The sequence below is a fragment of the Vulpes lagopus genome, chromosome 12 (genome assembly GCF_018345385.1).
Source record: "Vulpes lagopus strain Blue_001 chromosome 12, ASM1834538v1, whole genome shotgun sequence".
NCBI classification, from domain to species: domain Eukaryota; kingdom Metazoa; phylum Chordata; class Mammalia; order Carnivora; family Canidae; genus Vulpes; species Vulpes lagopus.
In genome coordinates this window covers 6727080-6749045 of record NC_054835.1, presented here as the reverse complement: position 1 = coordinate 6749045, position 21966 = coordinate 6727080, and the positions used below count along the sequence as shown (strand labels likewise).

The window sequence follows — 21966 nt, the reverse complement described above, 5'->3', positions numbered from 1 at the left end:
GCAGGAGCAGCAGCAAGGACAGAGGCTGAACACAGGGCCTCACTGGGCAGGTCGGAGGACCGGGAAGGTGGCTTGTGGGGCTGAGGCAGAGGGCACAGCGGACAGTGGCAAGAGATGGGACCAGGGGGAAGGCAGGGACTGAGGATGCGGCTGTAACCTACAGAGGAATGCTGAGCCGTGCCTGGCATACAGCAAGCACTCAAGAAACAGGAGAGCCCTTACTGGCGTTCTGGGAATTTCTGTTCTTTCCCCAGGTCAGCAGGGGGAGCGTGTCTGGGGTGCAGAGGGAGGAGATAGGCCAGTACAACCACAGTGTGGGTCAGCTGCCCCAACCAGTTTCCCTAGTCACACTGGGCAGGCCAAGGCTCCAGGCCAGTTGGAGCTCTGACCCTCTTGGTAATGGATTGGGCCCCATGGACGCACCCATCCAAGGGACCCTCAGCAAAGAGGGAGGCGGGTGGGCGGTGGTCCCAGTGCCGCATAATGGGTTGGGTGGCATCCCCTCCCTGGAAGTTGTAATATCGAATGAGCAAAGGCGGACCAGCACATGTGAGGCCAAGCAACAGGGGGCTCCGGGTGGCCACCCCCACTGGGTGTGCCTGTCCAAAGCCCAGCCTTGTGCTTCCAAGCACACAGACCTGAGCGCGAACTGGACGCTGCCGCTTTCTAGGTAACAACGGGCTCTTCACTTACCCTCTGCAGCCCTCCCCAGTCCCTTGTCTACAAAATGAGGTTGCCCGTGAGTACTCACCTGCACAGTGGGTCTCCTACGGCACCACACCTGGCATATAGTAGACACCCAATACATGAGAGTTCTGATATTGTCATCAGTCGGCTCTGCCCAGATAATAAATCTTCGCTGCAGAAATAAGGGCTGTTTTTCTACAGACTCTCTCCTATTGAGCAAAACTGAGGACCAAAGAAGTAAGAAGATGGCAACTTCCTTCAGAGAGATCCAATCCAGATCTTTTTACTCTGGGGCTGGGGACGGAGGGCAGAGGAGGTGCCCTATAAACTTTGTAGAAATTTTTTTTTTTTCTTTCCATAGTTGGCACTCATGTTTTCAAAAAGGTTAATCTCAGGAAGGTGTCTGGGTATCTTTAGGGCCTGGCTATGCCTGACAGTCAACATGTACTCAGCGTGTGTTTAACAGTTTTTCACTCAGGACATATGCTTAGAGATTGAATGAACGGATGGACAGATGGATGGCTGAGTGAATGGGCTATCTGTCCATTCCAAGGAGTGGTTTATTGTTTTTAATTTTGTTTATTTATTTATTAATGATAGAGAGAAAGACAGAGATGCAGGCAGAGGGAGAAGCAGGCTCTCAGCAAGGAAACCAATGCAGGACTTCATCCCATGACTCGGGGATAATGCTCTGAGCCAAAGGCAGATGCTCAACCACTGAGCCACCCAGGCATCCCACCAAGGAGTAGTTTTTTTTTTTTCTTTATTTTTTTTAAAGATTTTATTTATTTATTCATGAGAGACAGAGAGACAGAGAGAGAGAGAGGCAGAGAGAGAAGCGGGTTCCTCGCAGGGAGCCCGATGTGGGACTCGATCCCAGATGCTGGGATCACGCCCTGAGCTAAAGGCAGATGCTCAACCGCTGAGCCATCCAGGTGTCCCACCAAGGAGTAGTTTATTTATTATTTACTTATTTATTTATTTCCACCAAGGAGTAGTTTAAAGATGAAACAGTTGGTATAGGATTGTTTGCCTGTCTTCCCCTAGTCAGACCATTCCCACCCCTTCCTCCTCCATCTCTAACTCCTCTCCCCTCTTTCTGGAAGCTTCTTGAACATTCTCATGTACCTTCCACATTTATTACCCACCCCCAAGCCCCCAGTTGATCTCCAGGGCACTACACACACACACACACACACACACACACACACACACAGACGCATGCACACACTCCAGGGTGGAATTTGAGGTTCTTCTTCAACATCCACGTTACCCAGCCTGGGGAGCACTGGGAAAGCCAAGGAATAAAGCTTTCCTTTCTCCCGAGAAAGAACTGGAGGTCTGAGACAGATAATAGACCTGGCTGAGAACAGAACAGGTCCACGTGGGGAGATCTCTGACCTACAGGCATTCCAACTGGATGGACAGGTATGAAACTCTTTTAAGTCAAGAAAGGAATCCAGGTATCCAGACTGGCAAGCCTGGATCCTCACCTCTGTGGGTCCTGAGCACTCAGGCCTCGGCTGGCTGGAGCACAGGAACTGGGAAGTTCTTGGGTATTCAGCTGAGGGCACAGCTGGACTCAGAGGCTCATGTGACGTCACCAGGGCTTGCTCACCGTCCCTTCATGCTTCCTGGCTCTCCTTGGCCTCTCCTAGGTTTGCTCAGAGGCATGAGCAAGATGGCCACCGGCCAGGCGCAGCTTCACAGGCCTGTGACCAGGGCGATCACACAGGGCTTCACATTCAAAGGACCCCATGCTTGGGGTTTAACGCTCCGCAGCTGCTGTCTGGAAATCCATAACCATTTGTCTTTGAATCTGTGTTTTGTAAGTGAAATCTGATGGTACAATGGAGCACGCGCCAAGGACTTGGAGCTTCAGGCCATGTACTATTCTGTCTCCATGGGACACGTTCTCAGCTGCCCCCTTACCCCTTGGCACCCTGGCCCTGCCTGGCCTCCCCCTCTTTGTGACCATGCCACTCTCCACCCTGGGCACAGGCACAGGGAGGGTTGGGGCAGGTATCACAAGGTGTGCCAGCAGCCATCATTGCCCTGATTGGCAACACCACTGCTCGTCTGGCATGCAACTGGAGCCCCTGTCTAGGCAGGGACGAGCCTGCCACCTACCCTCGTCCAAGGCCTGAGATCCTTGGATCACCTCTGCTGCAGGTTGAGGTGGGGGCCTGGTCAACCTCTCCAGGCCCCACCTCTAGGCCAGGGGCTAGACACAGTCTGGTGGTTGGTGGGAGGGGTAATTCAGCAACCGTCAGGCCCAAGGGAGCAAGGGAGAATGCATCTGGGCACCCAGGGCAGGGTTGGGGTCTGGGAAGTTCTGCAGTATCCCCAAGCCCAAGAGCACTCCCTTGGCCGGCTGTGTGTGGCTAAGGAGCCACTCCTCCTCCTATAACCTTCCTGAGTCTGCTTTGTGTTTGTCTTTTCTGGCCAGCTCAAGGCACCCTCAGGGACAAGCCACAATATAAAAATTATACAATTTTGGTGATTCTGCACAGGAATTAAATGATCTGACATTTGCATTTAAAACTGGTATTGCACAACATAGAGTTGAATGGTAAAATCCATGTTAATCATTTAATTTTTTTTTTATTTTTCTTTACTAGAATGACATTAAACAGCAAATAAAAAAACACCATGACAAGTTGAGTACAAGCCTACGAAAGGAAGTAAAAGCATTCTAGGTACTTTTAATGGTACTTTTTCCTGCTTTTTGAGCAAGGGGCCCTGCATTTGTTTTTTGACGCTGGGCCCCACAATGCCGCAGCTGGTCTTAGCATCCCCAGGACAACACTGTCTCAGCTTAGCAACCCTGGCAGCAGGGGCACCTACCCAACAGCTCCCAACAGAAGTACCAGTCATTAAGCTCACAGGCACAGCCTGGGTCACATGCTCATTCCCGAACCAATCACAGCAGATGGGAGGCAGGGGCCCTCTGATTGGCCAGGTCTGGGCCTGTGTCTATCCCTAAGACTGGGGGGTTGGTAGCCCCACCTCAGTCCCTTCCAGTGGGTTCTCCATGAGGGAAGAAGGGATCCTATTCCCAGAGGAATGGGGGCTGCTTGGTCACCAACCCCAGTGTCCTTCCTCTACACACTCCTCAAACTCAGTTTAAAAAATAAAAAAACAGGGGATCCCTGGGTGGCGCAGTGGTTTAGCGCCTGCCTTTGGCCCAGGGCGCGATCCTGGAGACCCGGGATCGAATCCCACGTCGGGCTCCCGGTGCATGGAGCCTGCTTCTCCGTCTGCCTATGTCTCTGCCTCTCTCTCGCTCTCTCTGTGACTATCATGAATAAATAAAATAAAATAAAATAAAAAATTTTTAAAAATAAAAAAACAGGGACACCTGGGTGACTCAGTCAGTGGTTGAGCGTCTGCCTTTGGCTCAGGTGATCCTCGGGTCCTGGGACAGAGTCCCACATTGAGCTCCCTGCAGGGAGCCTGTTTCTCCCTCTGCCTGTGTCTCTGCTTCTCTGTGTCTCTCAGGAACAAATAAATAAAATCTGAAAAAAATTAAATAAAAAATAGGGACACCTGGTTGGCTCAGCCCATAAAGCATGCAACTCTTGATCTCAGGGTTCTGAGTTCAAGACCCACTTTGGGTGTAGACATTACTTAAAAAAAAAATAAGATCTTGAAAACAAAACAAACGAAAAAAAAAAACAACAACCCAGCTGGGTAAAGAACAATTTGGTTCCACTCTCCTGGCTCTTATCTTCCCAATCTCCTTTGCTGGGTCCTTCTCCCCTTCCTGGAAATGCCAGGGAAGTCCTGGGCTCTGGCCTTAGTTCCCTTCTCTTTTCCTGCCACCTTTTCCTGGACAAGCTCATGCAGTCCCACCAACCCCCTGACTCCTGTCCCCAGTTGGGACCTCTATGCTGAACGTGGCTTAGGGGTCCCAACCCCACGTGACCTCTCCTCTTGGGGTCCCAGGCATCTCAGAGCTCCCCTGTCTCCACCCACACGCCTGAGAGCCCACTCCTGCTTCTTCCTCAGCCTTTCCCATCCAGTCCATGGTGCCACCCATCGTCAACCCATTCAGGCCCCAAGTCCCAGAATGTCTGGACTCTGTTTCCCATAAATGCACTTCCAGTCCCTGCCCCCCACCCCCATCAACCCCTGGCAGCCCTCCTTCAGAAGAGGTTCCCACATGCCCTCTCCCTCTCCTCAGGAAGCTGCTCTGCTGCAGGGCCCCAGGCCTGGCGCCTGGATGATGGTGCTGAGCTCCCCTGCTTGCTGTTCTCCCTCCCCTCCCTCTTGCTCTCCTACTGTCCCTCTTCCAATTGAGAACCATGAAGTCAGATCCCGGCCTGCCTGCCCAACTCCCAACCTTCCCCGGGGGTGTAATCGCTGAAAGCCCGTTGGGGAGGGGGCAGAGCTCAGCGGTACCTCCCTGGCCGACATCTGACCCCTGTGGTGGGAACGGGCCACCTTGGCAATTCCAGCTGTCCCCGTATCATCACCGCATACACTTGCACCCCGGAAGCCAGCCTGAGGAGGCCCAGCCGCCACTGTTCCTGCCCCGCAGGGAGCGAATACAGAGTGCCTGCTCTAGCCTGCTGGGCGCCCCCACCCCAGCCCGGCAGAGTGCCCACTCTGTGCGAGTTGGGGTGCTCCTGCCTCCTGTGGCCAGGCTTTTCCCACCCTGGCTAGGCCCTGGGCCCAGGGGGCGGGGTTCTTCTCTTGGCCCTTTGCTGGCTAACTCTCTCCCCATTGGGTCTGTGCTCTAGTGTCGCCCCGACACCCCCCTAAACGGTACTCCTCTACCACCCTGGCCCACATTTTTCTCGTCACCCTTACAGCGGGCTGATGTTCCAGCGTGCATTCATTCTCTCGCACTCAGCTGTCTCCTCGCTGGGGTGTAGATTCCACAGGGCAGGGAGTTCACAGGCCGCTGCATCTGGAGAACAGCACCTGGCACACAGTGGGTGCTTGATAAAGTTGTTGGCTGAAAGACCCAACCTCCTGTGGGCCAGGAAAGCATGGGAAGGTGGCTGTGAAAGAGCCCCCATCAGTGAGAGGAGGGAGGCCCCGGTGCGGGGAGGCTGTGAGGCAGAGAGGAAGCCAGCAAAGGGGGCCTGGTGGTTTGCGGGGGGGGAGCTTCAGAACCAGGATGGACACTTGACCTGCTATGTCAGGGGGCATCTCTGGGTCATCCAAAGCAGGGCAGTTCCTGCTTAGTGTCTCTCCTTCCTGCTCTGCCCCTCCACTCTTGGGGTGGGGATGGGAATCTCCTTTAAACCCAGCCTACCAAGGCTAAGTCCACACAGTCGGGCTCGATGGGTGCTGCCCAAGCTTGGTAGTGAACCACAGAACCACGAAAGCTCAGTGCCTGGGACACTGGGGAGTTGTCCACCTAGGCCACCTGCCAGGGTGGCTCTCCACAGGGCCCCAGAGCTCCTGTACTGGAGTTGGGGGATAGACGGCCTGGCAGCCGGGGCTCCATCCAGCACCTGTTTTCCAGCTTTTTCTAGGATGACTCCAGGCACGGGGAGTCTACTTCATGCATTCACTCAGGTGTTGGGCACCTGTGCACTGTGTAGCAGTCACTGTTCCAGGCACTGGAGAGTCAGTGGTGACCACGGTAAACTTGCTCCCTGCCCTCCAACCGAGCTTACATTCTATTGAGAGAGAAGATGATGACCAAGTAAGCAAATCAATAGATAAATTCAGATCATCATGAGAGTCATATAGGCAACTAGAACAGAGGGCAGGATGGAGAAGAGCTGGCCTGGTGGAGGCCCCCTCAGCAGCTTCTCAGAGAAAGCAGGGAGGGCCCCTTGGAGGTAGCAGCATCTGAGCTGAGCCCTGAACAACCAGACAGAACCACTGCTCACCGTGAGACCTAAGCTGTCCAAGCAGAGGAAACAGCAGGTACAAAGGCTCTGGAGCAGGAATGAGCTTGGCGTCTTAGAGGGCCAGGAAGAGAGCAGTGTGACTGGAGGGGCAGGAAGTGGGGAAGAGTACAAGGGATCAGAGGAGTTGGATCATGTGGTGGACTGTTCTGCCCGCAGTGAGAAGCCACTTGAAGAATATGATGGGACTTACCTTCGAGCTGCTCAATGTGGAACCAGGGTTTGGAGGGCAGAGTGGAGCCAGGAGACCTGAGAGGAGGCTGCCACGCTGGTCCTGTAAGAACTGACAGGGGCTGAGATCGAGGTGGCCACAGTGCAGGTGAGGGAGAAGTGGACAGATTAGGGTTATAATTTGAAGAAGGCTCCAATAGCACCTGCTTGCGGGTTGAATTTGGGGGATGAAAGAGAGGCTAGTGCAAGGATTTGGGGCCTGCTGGATGCTGTCCACTAGCTGGGCTGCCCAGATTGGAGGACTGCTGGGAGCACCTAGGCCAATAAGCAATTTTCACTGGAACAGAAGAGTCTTCCTCCTGCCCGGCTGGAAGTGCCCCATCATGCTGATGATGTAGGACCCACATCAGACAAACTCAGGTTCCATCCTGACTCACGGGAGCTGGAGTCCTTGTGCCATCCCCCTCTCCCCCTGGTTTCCTCCTCCCTGAGCAGGAAGGTGACGTGACTTTCTCAGCTCACCACGGGGACTCCATGAGGGCTCAAGGAAAGCATATCTTGTAGGCTGGCACATGGCTACCAGCCACAATGGTCATCACGGTCCTTGCAATCCTGCCTCCTCTTCCTTGTCTTTGTGTGACTGGCCCTGCCTCCCAGAAGGGAATGGGGCTCTAGAAGTAGGTGCCTCTCACACAGGATAAGGATGTGGGGCCGGTTCTGGAGAGATGGGCTCTGACACAGGAGGAGGAGGAGGGTTCTGGGGCCACCTGAGTGGAGACAGCACAAGCCAGCCAGGGCCACCTTGATGTTTCAGTTAAGGCTCCGGGGAGAGGCCACAGGAATGTGCACCTGAGCAGGAAATAGACCCAGCACCTCCCTGGCCAGCCAGTGACTTCATTCGCCAGGACCTCAGTTTCATCCTCTGTGAAATGGGGACATAGTTGACCCATAGTAGGACAAAGGGAGATGTGCTTTTAAGCACTTCACACAGTGCCAGACACAAAGGCTGGGCTCAGGAACCACCAGCTCCAAGGTCTCCTAGGGATACCCCAAAGTCAGGCTACAGGCAGCTTCTGGAGCCTAGAGCAGCAGTGGCAGATGAGGACATGGCAGGGTCAAGAATGTGCAAGGAGGACTCACCAGGCCAGTGTGGTCCAGGCTGGAGCCTGGGCCTGGGGCTGGAGGCAGCAATGGGACGAGCTCCACCGGCTATACTTCGGAGATTTCCCAAGGGTTCTCGCTACTTGGAGTCCTTGTCCACCTGCAGGGAAGCCTCCCCTGCCCTGTCCTCTTCAGGCCCATTGTCCCCTAAAGGCTTTCCTGTATCATTCTAAAACCTCTATGAAGAACCGAAGGGCATCACTGAGCCCAGCAGTGAGGATGGCTGTGTTGGAGCCCAAGAGCCCGGGTGTGCATCCTTCTCCCCAGAGCTGTCCTTTCCTTGTGCTTCTGCCCCTGCACACCCACCCGTGTAGGCTGGTAAAGATTACATGAGATAATGCAAAAAGAGAGAGAGAGAGATAATGCAAAACCCTGCATAAGTGTTTCCCCTACAAAGGATTGTGCGGTCACTCCTGTTAGACCATGTTTATTTGTCTCCAATTAATACCTAAGGAAACTGAGGCTCAGAGAGGTTAAGTAACTGGCTCAAGGCCACACAGTGAGAAGTAGAGCCCACGCACCCTTTGACCAGCCCACTCCCCACCCCTTGCAGAGGTTAGGGAGCAGGTTCTAGAAGAGTCTGCCTAGAGAACAGACCAATCCCAAAGTCCCCATGTGGAGGTCTGAGGAGTCTGGTCCAACTGAGGCTGGGCTCTGGTTATCTGGGGATGGGGCACCTGCACTCTGCCTGCCTTTGCAGTGCCCCTTGGGAAAAGCCCTCACCTAGTCCTAAGCAAATAAGGAGGGAAGAGGGATCTGTCGACACCTACATGTAGAGGTCGGCAAAGGTCTGCCCGGAGAGGGGACTAAGTGTCCCAGAGCAGTGGCAGTGGACAGAGGGAAAAGCACTGGGACCAGAACCAGCTGGTCTGCCCTGTGAGAGGGACACCATGGGGCGCCGACCTCATGCCAGGCGCTGTAGACACTATCTCCGGGCCATGGCTCAAGACTGCTTGCCATCCCCATGCACAGATGAGAGAAATGAGAGACCCGGAGAGGTGAAGACCCTTGTCCCAGGTCACACGGATCTGCCCGATTCCCGAGTCCTCTCTACCACTGTGCTCCCTAGAGACATCATCCTGCGCGGGACATCTCCAGCTGGGCACAGGGCCCTCAATGCCCCCTGCTCAGAGGAGAGTGGTGGATGAAGCTAGGACTCCGGGCTCTGTCCCTTTGCTGAGTAGGGAAGCCACCTTCTGCAGTATCACAAGCATTAGAAAACGGAACCATCCCTCCCTTGGTTTATCACCATCGTCACCCCCATTCCAGGCTGGCGGCAGGGGAGAAAGTGTACCTCAAGTCTGGGGTTGACTTCTCGACTCAGCCCACATTCGCTGGGATCCTGAAAGCAGGGGCTGGCTCCAGCGGTCACCACCAGCCCGGGGAGAGGCTGCAGATGCCCAGATGCCCACCAGGGAGCCCTCCCTTGCTGAGTCCAGCCCGCTGGAGTTCTCATCATCAGTCCTCCGAAAGCTCTCCTCCTCCAGGAAGCCTGCCCATCTGAGTAGGTCTCCCTCCTCTCCCTCCTGCCTCCCTGCCAGAGGTACACCAGACTTGGCGCTCTTTAGGAAAAACTTTTGTATCCGTATTTTTTTATTATTATTATTACAAAATAACATGCAGGCATTGTGGAAAGATTTAAAAATCCACTATGAAAACCAACAGGCAAAGTTAAAACTTGAGGTTTCTCTCTTTTGTGGCTCACTAGTGTTTAACATTTTCATAAATCTTTTTTGGGGGGATCCCTGGGTGGCGCAGCGGTTTGGCGCCTTCCTTTGGCCCAGGGCGCGATCCTGGAGACCCGGGATCGAATCCCACGTCGGGCTTCCGGTGCATGGAGCCTGCTTCTCCCTCTGCCTGTGTCTCTGCCTCTCTCTCTCTCTCTCTCTCTGTGTGACTATCATAAATAAATAAAAATTATATAAAAAAAAAATAAATCTTTTTTGGGGAGCAGGAAAAGCAATGAAGATTTCCCAAAAACCCTCACATCCCCACACCCAGAGCTACGCAGCCCTTTGTCCATGTAGATGGAGAAAGACAGATGGGGCAAAACTGTAGATTTTGTTGTTTTATAAAAAAGAGTTCTACTTTACCTCTAGTCATTGGAGCCGTTTTACCTGCTCAGCAACAAAGTCCTAAGCATCTTTGCAGAAGAATAAATAAATAAACAAACAAACAAACAAATAAATAAATAAAGCGCATCCTCTGATGGCTCATTGTATGACTGTTCCATCCTGCTTCTAATAATCCCCAACTGTTGGACACACAGGGCATTTCGAATGTTTCATTAGGATGAGTCATGCTAGAATAGGCCCCAGGAGGAAGGGCCCACCTGTCTCACTCACTGTAGCATCCGAGCACCCAGCACAAGGCTTGGGGCAGAGAAGGTTCCAGGGATGTCTGCCAAGTGAGCGAGCCAACGCCAGCCCCAGTGAGCACCTGACAGGTTGGCCCTGACCTGGGCCTCTTGGGCCCCATCTGGCCCCTTGAGGACTCCAGGTCCTGAGCGGCAAGTTGCCTTCAGGTTCCTCAGAGCTTTCCTTTCTCCCTCTCTCCCCAGCCGCTCTACCCACACTTCCCTCACCTCTTCCCAGCCCCCACACTTCTGCCTCAGCCCCCACACCCTCAAAACTGCCCTGCGGTCCCCACATACCCCAACTTCAGTGCTGGCCCTCCAGCCTCCCCGCTGGGCTCTCCTGGGAGACATGGCCCGCTTCTGCATCTCCACCATTCCTCCACAGGGAAGGCCCCAGCTCATCACTGCCATTCACAGAGATGCCCCAAGCCCCGTAGCGTGCAGCACCCTCCTGGGGGTGGCAGGAGACAGGACAGGCATGTAAGGAACAGCAATGGTGGGTGCTGAGTGTAGGAGTCCTAAGTAAAGAGAAGCTATGTCTGCAAACAGTTCCTTACCACACCCCACCTTGCAGTTAAGTGGCTGTGCCTCCAGCATCCCTTACTACACATCCTGGGGCTGCCACTGCCATATATGCAGCCCCCACAGCCAGGATATGGAGTGGTCAGAGAGGGGGACCGGCGCGTGGACACGGGAGGTCTAGGGGCCAGGTGAGGACTCTCAGAGGAAGTGGTGAGGCCTCGGTGGCACGCTGAAAAGATGACCAGGGGTTTCCAGTCAGGAACAGGCTTCTGGGTTCCATGGTCCAGGGAGTCTGAGGAACGGAACAGAGGCCAGTGCAGCTGGGACCCAGACAGCAGGGAAGGAAGGGAGCTGGAGCACTAGCAGAGCCCAGGGACAAGGATTCCTGGAGGTCCCTACAGCCTGGGCTCTCCCCACCCCCACCACCAGGCTTGGGGTCTCAACAGCCCTGCCCGCCTCGCCATCAGCCAGGTCCAAACATCTACCCAACAGAGCTCATCCAACTCAGCAGCCACAGCTGAGCATGGCCAGCCCTACCCCAGGCACAGAGGGGCAGTCCCCTGGGCCACTGAGAACTCATCCCCTTCCCTTGGCACCAAATCCTACCTCAATCTCCCCCTTCCCAGCCCAGGGCCCGCTCTCTGCCCTGCACTGAACCTTCAAAATGTCTTACCTGGGCCAAGGCCCCAGCCCCATCACTGGCACCCAGCTTTTAACCCTGCTCCCAAACAGCTGACAGGGGTCCTAAAACCCAGGGGGTGTTTTTGTCTCTGTCTCTGTCTGTCTCTCTCTCTCTCACATACACACACACACACACACACACACACACACACACAGGCACCAATTAAACATCTTTCCTGGCCACTGATACTACATTTATTTACTGGTGCCTGCTGTGTGCCAGTCTGGCGGGCACTGGGGTACAGCACCCAGTGGGCCCATCTTCCTGCAGCCCACTGACAGGGAAGACAGACACGAAATGCATACATTTTGCATATAATTCAATGTAATTGTGTCATGTCAACGGGATGTGTAGATATGGGAGTCTCTTCCAGAGGTCACTCAGAGCCCTCTACAGACTAGCCCCCCATCTACTTTTCCAGCCCTGCCTCCTGTGACACACACCTCCACACCTCTGCTCAAAACTGGCCCCCACTAGAATGCCCTTTGTCTCTGCCCATCATTCAAAGCCCCACTCAAATGCCACCTGCTCCCTAGAGCCTTCCCCAAGCTTCCCCCCAGAGCCCATCATTCCGCTTGCCCCACAGCTGGTCCAAGATCCCCATTTCCCCCTCTAGGTTGGAAAGTTTTGGGGTTTTTTTGTTTTTGTTTTTTTAGGATTTTTTAAAGTCATCTCTACACGCAATGTGGAGCTCAAACTCACAACGCGGAGATCAAGAGTTGCGTGCTCCACTGACCGAGCCAGCCAGGCGCTGCAGGTTAGAAGTCTCTTAAAGGAAGGATTCTCACCTTTTTCATCTCCAAATGCCTGCAAATGCCATGTGTGTAACACAAGCTTACTGCTTGTTAGACTCAAAAAGAATGTGTCACTCAACTTGGGTGCAAGTCTTGGGCACACCAAGCCCTCCCCTTTGCTCTCCTCCCAAGCCCAGCTCCTATCAGGGGTTCTGCTAGGAAGGGTCTCTTTGCTCCCACCCCCACCTGCCCCAGGGAGCAGGGCCCAGCCTCGTCCCCCCCCTTGAGCAGGGAACACAGGTGTGGAGCTCAACTTGTCCTCTGGGCCTCTCTAGTCCAGGACGGTGGGAAGCCTGGGAAGCCGATGCTCCCTCCTGCAGCTCTGGGAGCCAGCCCCACTCGGGTTACTTTAGACCCCCAGGGAGTGACAGCAATGTGGCCACCCTCTGCTGAGCGTGGCATGGGCGGGAGGTGTGAGCGCCTGCCAGTCCCATACCCAGGTCCTGGGCGGGCTTCCCACCCTGCACTGAAGTCCTTGCCCGTGGGCTTGGTGTCTGACTGTTCCCTGTACTTCACAGGTGATCGGTGGCCCTGCTCACACTTCCTGGCAGAAGTGAATCCAGAACAATGCACAAGGTCCACGTTGATGCAAGGGTCTGTCTTCCCTCCACTGAGCAGGGACAAGCAGCCTGGCCCATTTTCCAGGCCTCGCTGCCATCAGCCTCCCTCCTCAGCACACAATGGGCCTGATCACCACCCCCTTCAAACCTTCCTTGACCTTGAGCCCCCCACCCATCCTCCCCATCTCTGCTCCCTCTACAGCAGAGCTCTGTAAGAGAGAGGTGAGGTGCTGTGGTAGAGGATGGCTCGGCAACCAGACTGTCCCAGCTCCGTGTGCCTTCTTCCAGACTGTTGGCCTTGGACCAGGGACCTCACCTCTGTGCTCCCATGAGCTCCTCATGGGACCTTGTGAGGATGCAGGAAGCATAAGCATGTGTACCTCCATGTCTGACTCCCATTCCCTCCCCAGCCCTCTGCCACCCTGCCACCCATTCCACCGAAGCAGTCCTGAGCAAGGCACAAAGACCCAGGGCCCATTCCATCCTCTTAGCCACGTGTCCAGGGCTCTGACCTTAGGGTCTCCCTCCACCCACCTCTCCTGCCAGTCTGCCCAGAACCAGCCAGCCCTCCTCTCACCTTCATCCCCATTGCTGCCTTGGTGACCCCAGGGACCTGCTGCTCACTGACCACTCCCTAATCTAGCAGCCCAGCCCCATCCTTGGCTCTAGCTCAGCAGACCCAGATGCCTACTCCACACCCCTTCTTAGAAGCAAACAGGTACCCTTTTCTTTCTTAAAAAAGAAAAAAAAATTTGCTGTTGGGGGTACCCTTGTTGGTACCCCCCAACAACAAATCCCCGTTCCCACATCTGCCCCAGCTCAGTAAATGGCATCAATTCAGCTGCACAAGCCAAGAATTGGGGCTACTCTGGGCTTCTCTTTGCTCTCTCACACCTTCCTGTTAGTGAAAGCTCTCAACACAGCCAAATGGGACCACCTCTCACCTCGTCCTCACTGAACCCTAGTCCAGGCCACAATCCCACAATCACACCACCCACATGGTGCCCACCTCCCCTCTGGCCCCACATACTCCAGGCCCTCGTCACCGCCAAACCCTCCAGCAGCTTCCCAAAGGACATTCAGAGACTAAATCCCAAAGCTGGCGGTAATGACCTGTTGAGGCCTCTGCCCTCCCGACCCCCCTGCAGCGCTGGGCTGCCCCCCTGCCCCCAGCTCTCTCCAAGACTCATGGTCCTCTAAGGTGTCCTTCCCAACCCTGTCGCTCAAGCAAACCCTGCCTGCCGCCCTAATTAACTGCTGGTATTTCCTTCCTAATACTCACCAACACCTAACATTCCAGTATTTTGGGGTTGGCTGCTGTCATTTGCATGAGAATGAAGAATACGCAGCCACTAACCATTGTGAAATGACTGGGTCCTCACAACCCATGGCCAAAGTCAAGTTATGCTCACTTTCCCAATTAGGAAGCCAGGCTCAGAGATGAAGTCAACCCTGAGGGTCTCCTAGCCTGTAAGCAGCGCAGCGGACCTTAGGGCGGCTCAGGGGGCCTGACTTGAGGCAGGGCTCCTGGCCACCAGGCTCTCCTGGGCGAGGCCTCTGAGGCCAGGAGAAGGGCCAAGAGCTCATCCTCTGAGGATACTTGTCTGCAGACACAAGCCCAGGAACAGGTAGTGTCCAAGAAGCCACAGGTACTGCAGCCCCCTGACTGCCAACTCTAGCACGACAGGAACAGAAGGAGTGGGGGAAACACAATATAGATGAGCCCCATGGGGCACCTGGGTGGCTCTCAGATTGTTAAGTCTGCCTTGGGCTCAAGTCATGATCTCAGGATTCTGGGATGGAGCCTCACATCAGGCTGTCTGCTCAGTGGTGAGCCCATGTCCCTGCCCCTCGGCCCCTGCCCTTCCCCCTTGTGCTTGAACTCTGTGTCAAATAAAATCTTAAAAAAAAAAAAAAAAAAAGTCATGCCCCTAAAAGCTGTAGTGCATGGCTTGCAGCTAAGTCCAGTCCAAAGACTCCCCTGTCAAGCCTGGAGTCCAGAGGGGCTGCCTTCATCTAGAAGACACGTGGTGACCACGGGTATTTGCTCTGTGCCAGGCTCCAAGCCAAGGACTTCACATCCTTCACTCAGTCCTGTCAGTCACTCTGTGATGGTCCTCGTTTTGCAGATGAGGAAGCCAGGGCTCAGAGAGATTCTCTAACTTACCCAAGACTCTTATCTTATAGTTGGGGGTGGGGACAGTCAGGATGCACCAAAGCCTGCTCAGGCAACTAGGCAACCGCTATGTAGTCACTGGCTGCCCAGAAAAGGCTCAGCCCAGACAGCAGCTGAGCCAGCCCCAGCCCCAGACTCCATGGCCTGAGGGAAGGGGATCTGATGGGAGAGACAAACAGGCATGTGGAGGAGGAATAAACACATGGCATGAAAAGACATACCTCACACAAGTGACAGGTGCAAAACAGAGGCTTTAATCCAAACAGCAATGAAGGTGCATGGGGCTGGGGGGACTCGGGGGGGGGGGGCAGGGCAAGAGAAGCCAAGAAGGTGGTGGTCTGGACCCTGCAAGGGAGGCCAGCACTGGGCCTCTCCTAGGAAAACGATTTCTGTGATTCTAGTGGTTCCTCTCCTGGCTTCTGCCCAGGCCATCAGCCCAGGTATGAGGGTCAAGCCCCTGAATTGTGCTTCTCGGGAGCTCCCCCTTCCCAAAGGGGATGTGGACCCAGATAGAGGGTAGGGGTAGTGGAGGAGGGCAGGCCTGGGTTTGGGCCAGGGAAAGCTGGCAAGAGCTTGGCCCAAAGGCAGCCCTAGAAGGAAACTCAGGAGCTGGCACACCTGCAACCCCACCCCCAGCTCAGCCCCTGCCCATTTTCGGGGCGGGAGGTGGGGGGTATCACTGCCTAATCTTAGAGAGCCAGTGGGTGAGTTCAGGGAGAAGGGAAGACAAGGAGGGGCTTGCTGAGTGCTCCAGCGGCCCCTGAACCACTGCCCTGAAGAGCAGGGCAATAGGGGTAAAGGGCCCTGGAGAAGCAAGCACCAGGGTGGGGGTGGGGGGGGAACAGAACCATAAGATTTTAGAGGAATCTAGGTTCCCTACAACCACAGCAGGGCCCCAAGTCTCTGCCACCCCCTGCCAGCCTGAGAAACTTTGGAAAGGCAGGCCTCACCCAATCAGCTAGGGGGTAAGCCCTGTACTGAGTGCCTATCCAAAGGGCAGCTTCCAGAGGCTACCCTTGTAGAGGAGGACAGGAGAGGCTACGGCCAGGAAACCCAGCAAAGCCAAAGGCCAAAGAACAGAAAAGCCAGGATGAGGCACTGGACACAGGGGCCAGCAGGTCTGGGGGGGGCAGCCATGTAAAGAAGCTGGGAGGGTCACAGGCCAGAATAGCCAATGCTTCTCGGTCCCCGATCCCACCCCAGGCTGGCCACCAGCCTCAATCCCAGACTTCAGAACCCCCAGATACCCACCCACACGTGGCTTAGGAAACTGACCCACCCCATGGAAGCAACTGCTCCAACCCCTAAAAAGGCAACAGGACCCAGGAAAGGAAAGCAATGGAAACCGCAAAACCCTCCCCCTCCCAGGGGTGCAGACCAGCTCAGGTCTCAGGTGGGACTAGACAGGAGAGAGGAGAGGAAGGCCAAGTGCAGGACTGGGGCCCGAGCACATCCGCCAGCCAGGGGAAACGGGCCCCACTTTGGTCACTTCTCCCTTCACTTTGGGTCCTTCAGCCTTATGCCCTGAGCCTCCCTCAACCCCAAGCTCACCACCGACGCCAGCAGACAGCCTCTCAGCAAACAGAAAGAACAGAGGGAGGGGGCAGGGAATAACTGGAGCTGGGGCAAGGGAGGGCAGGCACAGGCATTGTGGCCTGGGTGGCCCTGGCTTCTCAGTCCCTAGCATGAGGTGACTGGATGGATGGGCAGCAGGCTCCCAAACTTGAAGTGCTGGATCACAGGAAACTTCTCCAGGCACTGTGAAGGGGAAGGGGAAGGGGAGAAGAGAGGTGAGGATGGCTCACCTGCACCCCTGTTAGGGCCCATTTGGCCTGTCGGGCCTCCAAGAGACCCGGGCACAACTCTGAAGCCTCAGCCCAGCATGGTTCCCGGAAAGTGTCCAGCTCAGAGGAGCTTCCAGGCCTTCAGGGAAAGGCACGCTTCCTACCTGTTTCCCACCACCCCCTCCCATCCAAAGACCCCAACTCCATGACAATCAGACCCCACCAAATAATGAGGGAGGAGAAAGGAAGGGAAAAAGAAAAGGCAGCCCAACCTCACACAGGGTGGGGGGAGCGGGCAGAGAGTTGGGGATGTGAGATGAAAAGAACCCTCCAGATCAGAGGGGAGGCCCCAGCCCAGGCCCTGGTCTTAGAGAAGAGGTGTGGGGACACTGGGACCCACACTTGAGAAGAGTTCAAGACTCATTTTTCTGCAATTTTCAGTTCTCTGGACTGAAGAAGGTACCCTGGCACTTCGCAGTGAGACCGTAAGAACCAGTTAACGCGCCCCCACCCCCAGGGCACTTCCCAGCAGCCCTGTGTGTAGGGCAGAGGACAAGAACTCTGACTGGGAGATGGCCCTACTCCCTGAATCCAGCCCAGCCCAGCCTCAGCCCAGCCTCAGCCCAGGGTGCCTGGGGGAGATGGGGAGATTGGCAGGGCCTACACAGAAGCTGGCCCAGTGCACGGGCAGCCAGGTCCCAGGCCACACACCTCTGGCCCAGGCACTGCTTAGCGTCACACAGGACCAGGAAAGGGAGATGGATCCCAGCTCCCACCTCCCCCCATACCAGTCCCGCTGCACCTAACACCGGCCACTGGCTAGCTCTCTCAGGCAGCAGCTCCGGGCAAGTGAGGATCTGCCTTCTCTCATACCTTTGACCACAGAAAACCACCACGATGGCTGCGGGGGAACATGATTTGCAGCTTCAGATAAGGCAAGGCCTGCTCTGTGACTGTGGTCTCAACCTCTGCTTAACTTAGGGGGACAATGGTGTGCCACGGCTGGCCCAGGGCCCCTCATCTCAACAACCAGGCACAGAGCCGAGGAGGTCTTGACCCACCCTGACCCACCGTGTGTATGTCAGGTGGGGGGGATGGGCAGGCCTAAAGGCAGCCCAGGAGGTGAGCAGGAAGAGAGAAATCTCTCTCTTCCATCCTGCAATGGAAGAAGGATGGGGACCACAGCTCAGTGTGGGAGCAGAGCTCCAGGCCACAGACAGGTCCTGGGCCTAGGGCAGAGAAAGTGGGGAGCAGGCGGGAGGGGGTGGTCCCTCAGGGGGAGGAGAAACAGCAGCAGCTCCAGGCCAGAGGCAAAGGCAGCTGCCATTGTGCTTATGTCATCAAGGAAGTGGTGGGAGTTTGTAAAAGGGGGCCCCCAGGGCCCTGGAATTCCAGAAAGGGTCAGAGGTCCACCTGCTCCTAGCTTTCATTCAAGGGAAGCTCAGCAGGAGGGGGCAGGGACCCAGAACAAGTTTCCCCAGGGTCACAGGACAGGAGAGGGGCTAGGCTGAAGGCGAGGGGCTACTGGGGCAAAGGAAGTACAAGGCTTCAGGAGAGCAGCAGAAGGGAGCCTGGGTCAGGCCTCCTCTCAGCTTGCTGTGCCCGGAGCCCACCAGTGTCCTGGGCAGAGTGGCCTGTGCCACACAGATCTGGAGACCCTTCCAGTGCCCGGTGCCTCAAGGGGGAGAAGGGGTTCCCCAGGCCCTGACGAGGCCCTTCTGAAGGGAGCATCAGCAGTGACAGCCCTCGGGCCACCCACAAGGGCACAGAATGCATCTGGTTCCTCAGCTCAGAAAAGCAGGGTCAGAGTGTGGAGATGCACACAGGTGGTCCCAAATCCTGAGGCCACCTAATGCCAGGCCTGCTGAGGCCTCTATGGCTGCTCAGGGGACCAACTCTGACTGGTGGCCCTGGCCTTCAAGACTGGTGGGCCTCACAGGTCCCCCCCATGGACCGAGAACTGACCTGAAAACAAAACAAAACATAACAAGTCCTTTTCCTCGGACCTCTGGGAAGGGAGTGTGTGATCCCACAGGCTCTCAGGGACCAGAAGACCAAGGGTAACTGCTAGCAACTTATAAACGAGCACCGACCATCATGGAGACAGAGTCAGCGGGCTCCAGCACTGTCCTACAGGGAGTCTGGCAAGGCTGCCAGCTCGTACTGTGCCCACATGCATGCAGGGCTGAGTCCTCCCGCTTTCAAGAAGGATGCTTTGTGATCCTCTGGTGTTCCCTGTCTGGCCTAAGCTGCAGTGGCTGTCCTCCCGTACCCACACCCGCAGAAATCCGCCATCGGTTACAACTGTTCTGTTCCTGCCGCTGCTCCATTTAGAATCTCAGCTTGCTCCTCCCTCATCCCATGTCAGCTTGGAGCTCCTCCTCTGGAAAGGGCAGGGAGAGGAAGGGGACAGGGGCTCCTGCTCTGCTCTGAGGGCGCCCAGATCAAGGTAAGATTAGAGTCATTCAAATAAGAGCCACGCAGGAAGGACAGCACTTCAGATCCTAAGCAGGAAAGGCACAAGAGTCCTGCTTGCGGTGTCAGGAGTGGAGGTGGGAGGCTGGAGGGGCTACACGCTCCTCACACGCTGCACAGGAGTTCCTTATCAGCACCCATTGTGGGACTGGTGGGGGAAGGGGGGGTGGGTGTCAGGAATGACAGGACATCCAGAGGGCAGTGACCCAGGTGCTCTCCAGGCAGGGGACAGCCAGACTGGAGGGCCCAACAGGCTGTAGCCCGGAAGAAGCCTGTGCAGCCCCAGCAAACGCTCTTCTCAGATTAGAGAGGTATGTGGGTTGGAACCTAAACACAGGATGTGAAGTCCAGAGGAAGGGGACCAGAGGGGGAGGGGGCGGAAGGGAGAGAGAGAGCCAGGCCTGGTCAGTTCCAGCACCATTAACCCCTTCAGAGCCATGCAGAGGGAACAGGACAAACTGGAAGCATCTACACTCCCAAACACACCCAAGCCTCTAATACCCTCTCCTCCCTGCTCCCCCTGCCCCTATTGATGGGATCTGAGTAAGCTCCAAGTATGATGAAGTAGACCCAGAGATCCAACCTCCCTCCCTCCCTCCATGGGAGAGGGGATGGCTAAGGGCCAAGAAATGGGCACCCACAGGACAACATATAAGACCACCAGCCTGAGGGCAGAAAGAGGGGACTTTGGGGACTCATTACTCTAGGTGAGGGACTTCACATCCAGGCCCTCCCTGGCCAAGGTCATGCAGTTCTGGCATTGGTACGCACAGATGTGAAAGGAGCTAGCAGACAGGATGGAAACAAAATGTCTCTTCCTTACCTGCAAGGAAAAAAACCCACCTCCTTGGTTGGGAAAAGGTGCCAAAAAGGAGAGAGGTCAGGGGACACCCACAGGAGCTGGGCAGCCAACTCCCAGCAGGGGGAGCTGAGGGAAACCACCTCCTTGCCCTGCCTCTCCCATCTGAGAGCAGAAAGACCACCTGAAGTGGTTGCTAGAAACATCAACTCTGGGCCTCCCCAGAGACCTCTCACCTGCCCAGGGATCAGGCCCACCAAAGTTTGAGAAGCACCAATGTACATGGAGCCTACAAAGCATATCCACCTCTGGCCATTTGACAGACCCCTGTGTGTCAGGGCTATGGCTCAGTCACGGCAAAGCTGGGCTTCAGCCTAGTGATTCTCTGACTGCCCATCTCACAGACAGAGACTCTAAGGCCTCCAGTGTCAGAATGGCTGGCCCAAGATTCAGAGCAAAGCAGCAGAGTGGGGGTGAGGGGATCAGCAGCCCCCTCTGATCTGAGTGCTGGCCAGCCCCACTCACCTCGGCCTTATACATGCGGATCAGACCCTGGTTCACTTTGGACCAGGAGGGGACAGCACTGATGTTCCATAGCTGGTTGGAGTGCTCTGCAAAGGGGCCTGTCTTCATCTGGAAAAGAGAATCCACAGCTGAAAAGGCAGGCCACCTGGGAGCTCACCTGTATTCCCACAGCAAGGTTGTACACATATGTGTGTACACACACACCAGGACATGCAAACATGCACGCACTACAGCACACATGTGCGTATATATATATATATATATATATATACGCACACATATATATACATACATACACATACATGCTTGAGGACCTGACTGCATCATCTGGGGTGGAGAGGGTGTGTGCACGTGCTTGTGCACACATGCACGCACACACACACACACAGAGGCGCACGCAAGTACCAGAGACAGGGTCTCTCTTGGTCTACAAGACTCCCTAGGAAAATACAACCCCTAGAGTCATCCCCTTTCTTCCACAGCCAAAAAAATGGGGCCTGATTCCCACCACCCACCACATTCAGCAGCCTCAGAAAAATAAAATCTCAACCCAAGCCCCTGCTGGGACTCCCACCAACTCCCCCCCCACCGCCCCAGCCACAGAGTGCCCCACTAGCACAGGAACCTGCTCCCCTTCAGATAAACAGTGGTAGCAGCCTTCCCGACCCTCCCCAGCCCCATACACAGGGTGGGCTCTACCTGTCACAGGTAGAGCCGGAAGACCCTGGGGAGGGGTGTTTGGGGGAAAGCCAAGGTGGGGAAGAGTAAACCTAACTGCCTGTGCATAGCAGGCAAAAGGGGAGGAAGGTCTGTTTAGAAAGCCAGCCCGACCTGGCTGGGAGGTAAATTAGGGGTGGCATCGATAGCACCAAGGGACAGGCAGGAGCAAGGACAGCTCCATTCCTGTCCCTCCTCTTGCCAAGAGTTTGACCCTCCAGGAAGGAAAGAGATTCTGCAGCAAGCCCAGTGAAGTTCCCATGACAGGAGAAACCATGGCACTGAGACAGGGAGGCGTGTGCGCCTGCAGGCAGCCCTCTGCACAAGGCCACACATCTGTTTAGCAGGCACTCCAATCCCCTTCCACACCGCCCCCCCCAGGTTAGAAACAGCACGGATGCTTGTTGAGGGAATGGGGTTCAGCACCCCAATCCCCAGGCTTCAGAAGAATCAGTTTGAAAAGCAAAGAGGCTGAGCTGGCAAGTAAGCAGAGACTTGGACCCTGAGAGGGTGGAAGGTTCCAGAAGAGGCTGAATGGAGGCTGGGCTAGGGGAGAGCTGTTCCGGAGAGAAAGGATGGGCCCAAAACTCCTTCTCCATATTGGGCATAAGGGTAAGGGCCCAAGAGCTTATAACAGCCCCACTGTTTGGCTGTGGACTCCCCAGGGAACCCACTCCTACACACTTC

General features: G+C 55.5%; 1 protein-coding gene across 2 annotated transcripts in view; it reads right to left on the bottom strand.

Moving 5' to 3' along the window:
• Positions 1 to 10529: 10529 nt before the first annotated feature.
• The window catches only part of PTPA (protein phosphatase 2 phosphatase activator), a 35454-nt gene continuing 24017 nt past the window's right edge, over positions 10530 to 21966 (bottom strand). Inside the window, exons 9-10 of one of the 2 annotated variants that reach the window (XM_041723722.1) lie at positions 20563 to 20670; positions 10530 to 11059 (exon numbers count right to left, since the gene is read on the bottom strand). In XM_041723722.1, the coding sequence (XP_041579656.1) occupies positions 10910 to 11059; positions 20563 to 20670 (258 nt within the window). In that variant the 3' untranslated portion in view covers positions 10530 to 10909. Of the gene's footprint in view, positions 11060 to 15212; positions 16738 to 20562; positions 20671 to 21966 lie in introns of those variants that run through there. The other variant, XM_041723724.1, reaches the window with a different exon arrangement.